The sequence below is a fragment of the Pterocles gutturalis genome, unplaced genomic scaffold, assembly GCF_000699245.1.
Source record: "Pterocles gutturalis isolate BGI_N339 unplaced genomic scaffold, ASM69924v1 scaffold15515, whole genome shotgun sequence".
Lineage (NCBI taxonomy): Eukaryota > Metazoa > Chordata > Aves > Pterocliformes > Pteroclidae > Pterocles > Pterocles gutturalis.
This window is the reverse complement of record NW_010146111.1, coordinates 2,896-7,659: the sequence shown is the minus strand read 5'-3', so window position 1 is coordinate 7,659 and position 4,764 is coordinate 2,896. Positions and strand designations below refer to the sequence as shown.

At 50.1% G+C, this 4,764-nt stretch overlaps 1 protein-coding gene across 1 annotated transcript in view; it reads left to right on the top strand.

Moving 5' to 3' along the window:
• The window catches only part of TOP1 (topoisomerase (DNA) I), a 36,355-nt gene extending 33,267 nt beyond the window's left edge, over positions 1–3,088 (top strand). Inside the window, exons 17-19 of the mRNA XM_010085622.1 lie at positions 306–400; positions 1,146–1,295; positions 1,679–3,088. Coding sequence (XP_010083924.1) covers positions 306–400; positions 1,146–1,295; positions 1,679–1,781 — 348 coding nt within the window. The 3' untranslated portion in view covers positions 1,782–3,088. The remainder of the gene's footprint in view (positions 1–305; positions 401–1,145; positions 1,296–1,678) is intronic.
• The last annotated feature ends 1,676 nt before the right edge of the window (positions 3,089–4,764 follow it).

The following is a 4,764-nucleotide window of genomic DNA, read 5'->3' as shown; positions in this document are numbered from 1 at the left end:
GGCCAGTCCCCAGCCAAGCCAATGCCTTTGCCAGCTTGGTTGTAGCTGTGTGAGAAAGGTCCCAGCATCACCTTGTCTTTGGAAATGAGTGGGGTCCTATTTTCTGAGAGAACTATTTCACCACACTAGGCTTTGCAGCAAACTGAAAGGCCAGTGGCCTAATTGTTCTGCAGAAGTGGATCTGGGTGCTGGTAGATTCTGAGCGTGGTCACAAATTCACTCCCTGGGTCATGCTGCCCAGGGGTGACTGCCACAGTTGTTAGCAGCTTGTTCACAGTGCTGCCATCTGGTTTTGCCTCTCCTAGATCGATGCCAAGAAGGAGCAGTTAGCTGATGCCAGGAGAGAACTGAAAAGCGCCAAAGCTGATGCCAAGGTCCGGAGGGATGAGAAGTCTAAAAAGTAAGGCTGATGTTACTAGGCTGTGCAATGCTCCCAGTACTCTCAGCTCCAAATGGGTCCTTCACCCTGTATTCTGTTTCCCCAGCCCATGATCTAGGAAGACTTTCTGAGGCTTTCTTGTTCCCTCTTTATTCTGTGCATGAAGAAATGGCCTTCCAGTTTAGAACTAGCTAGCATTGGTCTCCACTGTGTCTCTGAGCCCTCTGAGCTGAGCACCAGGCGGCTGCCCAGGACCAAGCAGAGCAATGGATCCAGTGTGCAGCGTTGCCATCTTAATGGGGAGCCAGGAGTTACACAATTGCACATGCACTTTTCTGGGTTCTGCTCTGCTCTGTTGGAAGCCCATGGTGCAGACGATGTACTCAGACTCTGCGTGGGCTCTGCAGAATAGCCACAGGGATGCTGAGTTAAGGGAGCTCTGAAAGCAGAATCACAGCATGACTATTACAAAGGGATAGATGGGCTGGTTTTAAAGTGGGTGTAGCATCAGTACAGTTCAGGCTGTTGCTTCCAACCCTTTAAAACAAAACTGCTGCTTAAGATTTCTGCTCTGCCTCTTTGAAAATGTCAGTTCTTAATTGCATGTGCTAAGTGTTTTGTGTCACCGTCTGTGCTGACACAGCTGCCCTTTGTGGCTGGTGGCATTGCTTACCTTGAGCAGAGTCCTTTTGGGTTCCCACAGTGCTGCCATCTCAAGCTCAGCAGGGCATTAGGCATTAAATGCTTTGGGTCTTTCCCACCCCAGGACAGTGGAGAGCAAGAAGAAAGCGGTGCAGAGGATTGAGGAGCAACTGATGAAGCTGGAGGTTCAGGCTACAGATAGGGAGGAGAACAAGCAGATCGCTTTGGGCACCTCCAAACTCAACTATCTGGATCCCAGGATCTCTGTTGCTTGGTAAGCATCTGCCTGGGATGTGCTGGAAGGAACCACCCCTCCACTTGTGTCTTGTCCCTCCAGTTAGCAGATAAGGGCTGTGGCTGAGAGCAGTGCCCCTGCGCTGCCAGAGACGTCTGTCTCTGTACCCTTCCCCTATATCTTCAAATGGTTTCACAAAGTTATAAAAGTCTCTTGAGGCAAGTATAACATGCCAGCCAAAGCTAACACCATGCTGGGAGGTGAGGGGTTGGAGAACCTGCGGGGTTTAACACTGGGAGACTGGTCGTGCTGAGCTGGGAGGTGTGTCTTGTAGTGGAGCAGAGCTTGGAAGGTGCCGGGGAGAGCAGGGCAGTTCTGTGCTGTGTGCTGTGTTGACTCTAACAGCGTCTCCTCTTCTGCAGGTGTAAGAAGTGGGGAATTCCTATAGAGAAGATTTATAACAAAACCCAACGAGAAAAATTTGCCTGGGCTATCGACATGGCAGAGGAAGACTATGAGTTTTAACCTGTTTTTAATGAGCTGAATTTTATGGGAAATAAAGGGGGAGTAGCCTGGTTTTTAGGGAGATTGATAAACTGTGAGCCTTACTTGTCCTTGGATGCTGGGGAAAGGGGAGGAAAGGGGCAAGTGAGCATCAGATAAAACAGCCAACATCTTGCAGAAAGCATAACCTGGAAATATCCTAAAGGAGCTGAGCCAGTTGTCCTATGGACAACTTATTTAAAAATGTTTCAGAGATCCAAATTCTAGCTGTCTGGTTTGTGTGGTTTTTCTCTTGAGGCAGGGCAAGTGGATGGGGGATTTGTCAACCTTCCGCCAGGCAAATTCACCATCACACTGAGAGCGTGGGAATCTTTAGCTACTGTATACAAAATCCAATTATATTGGTGCGTTTTTACAGTTAGGGTTTTGCAATAACTTCTATATTTTAATAGAAAATGGACTCCTTAACCCCTGCCCTTCCCCTCCCCCTCCCGCCCCATTTCAGAATTTAACAAATAAACAAAATTTAAGAAACCCAACGCACCTGTTACAGCTGTCACTATTGTCATGGAAATACCCAAATCTTTTTTTAATTTGTCACTTGAAACAGATGTCGCATTGGAACATGAATTACAAATATTCACCGCATTTGTTCAGAGCAAAGCGTGATGGGAAATGAGCCTCCTGACTTGAGTGTTCCTTTTTTAAATGTGAATTTTTATTTCTTTTAATTATTTTAAAATATTTAAACAGTTTCTTTTTCTTCTTGATCTTAAAGATCGTGTAGATTTGGGGAGCGGGTGGGGGGAGGGAGCCGTGTGATGGGGAGGCACGTGTGGAATTTGAGGACAAGTGAAATTGGCAAAAAATGACATTCCCATCACCCTTTGTTCTGAACTTGCTCTGTACACTTCAAGAATATCTACTTTTTAGGTTTGTCAGACTGTTTTACCTTTTCCCCCCCTTTTTTTCTAAGCCCCACTCCCCTCTTTTACTTGAAAGATTTTATTGTGTAAAAAGAAGTTTCACAGGTCAATAAATTTCGAGGGAAATGAGCATTGGTCCAAAAAGGAAAATAACCAAGATTTTAGGGCTTTTATTTTTTCTTTTGTAATTGTGTAAAAAAATTTTAAAAAATTAAAAAGCAGAATTTTAATGTGAAACCTTTTTTTGCTATAATCATTAGTTTTAGAGGCATTGTTAGCGTAGTGTGTGTGCGAAGACCATTTCCTGCAGCCTTTCCTCAACAAGTATCTTCTATTTTTATCATGAATTCCCTTTTAATCAAGTGTAGGTTATTTAAAATAAATTCCTACAACTTAACTGAGTGTTGGTGTCCATGTGTTCTTTCACCTTGGGCCATGAGGTCCCCTGGCTCGGGGCGAGATGGCGGTCCTGGCACCTCGTTGTTCTGCACCCCCGTGCAGCAGGCACTGCCTCCGTAGCGAGATGCTGGAGCCTTTTGCCTTTGAAGGGGGCTGCACAGAGGACGTTGAGGCCATGGCAGGGGGCCGGGTGGGTTGGTTTGACCCAGCAGCTGTGTCTTCACTGGGGGGAGTTGAGAGCATGTGGGTTCATGGTGATGCCAGGGATCTGAAATGGAGCACCTGGCCACGGCTGGCTTTTGGAAGGGATAATGCCTTCCACAGCTGCTAATGTCCCTGTGTTCTGAGTAACTGTCACTGCTGCTGGCTCATGTTGAGTCGTGGTGGTCTGCAGTAGGTTGGTATGGTCGTGTAGCCAGACCCTCAGTGGGTGGAAGAGTTGGTTCTTACAGCATTGCAGCATGGGGTGTTTCAGAGCCCTGCTTAGGGGCACCCCCAGGGGAAACTGCCTCGAATATAATGTGTTTAAATAGCAGCAGCCCGGCCCTCCAAGCTCTCTGGGTGCAGAGCTGCCCTGTTCCTGTTCCCAGCTCCAGTGGGGATTACCTGAAGGTATTTTCTTCCTTAAAAAGAAGCTGTGTGGTCCCTGCTGGAGCCCTGTCCGTGTGCAGCCTGCACAGCAAGCCCGGGAGCCTGCCCTCACTGCGGCACGGTGGCAGATGCTGGGTAAAGGTCCTTTCTGGGGTTCATTGGCTGCATTTGAGAGTTAGTGGGAACACGGCCAATGTGGCTTTGCATTTGTATTTCCAGGCATCCTTGGAAGCGGAGGCCATTGCTTTAGGGAAATAGGAGGTGAGCTGAGGCAGCAGAAGCGAGAGGCACAAGCCAGGCTGGCCTCTGGCAGGGAGCAGGGGGGGGATGGTGCTTGCCTGGGCCCGGTGGCCCCTATGGCAGGCGGGTTTTCAGCTCATGTTCCTTGAAATAGGAGACAAAGGACATGCTGCAGCTGCGCGCACCAGGAAGCATGCAGAAGGGCATCGTGAGTGGGTTTTCCTTTAGTCACTGATGGGAACAGTCTCTGCATCGATCTCCTGTGCCTGGGCTGTGGTGTGTGCCCAGGCCCCTGGAGACTGCTCTTACATCCCTGCTCCAGCCAAAAGCACGGTAATCACAGCCCAGTGCTGGAGCTAGTGCAGGAAGGGGGGCTCTGGAGGAGCTGGGGCTGGAGCTGCTTGCAGGGGCTGCTCTGGGGTGGTGGGGCTGGGGGGGCTGCAGGGAAGCGGGCCTGGGGGCCCAGGCACTGCTCAGCACCAGGAGCTGGAGGAGGGGTGTTGAGTGCAGGGGTTGGTCTCCCCGATGCTGTACAAGCTCGGGATCCTTGGCTAAGCTCGGGATCCTCGGCTCCTGCTAGAGACGGTGGTCCCCAGGAGCTGGCAGCAGCAGAGGGGAGCCCTGTGTTCCTCCTGCCTGGAAGGATGTGGCTTGTCCCTGCCTTGCTCAGATCCTGCTTTGTCCCTGCCTGACCCACGGTCACTGGGTTTCCATGCCAGCACCTCAGCATTGGTTTGCTCTGCCTCCCCCAGGCTGTCCTCTCACCTGCTCCTGGGAAACCCAGCCTGGTGCAGCAAAGAGCACGAGCAGCGAGATGCAGGAAGGCTTGAGCTGCTCTTCCTGCTGTG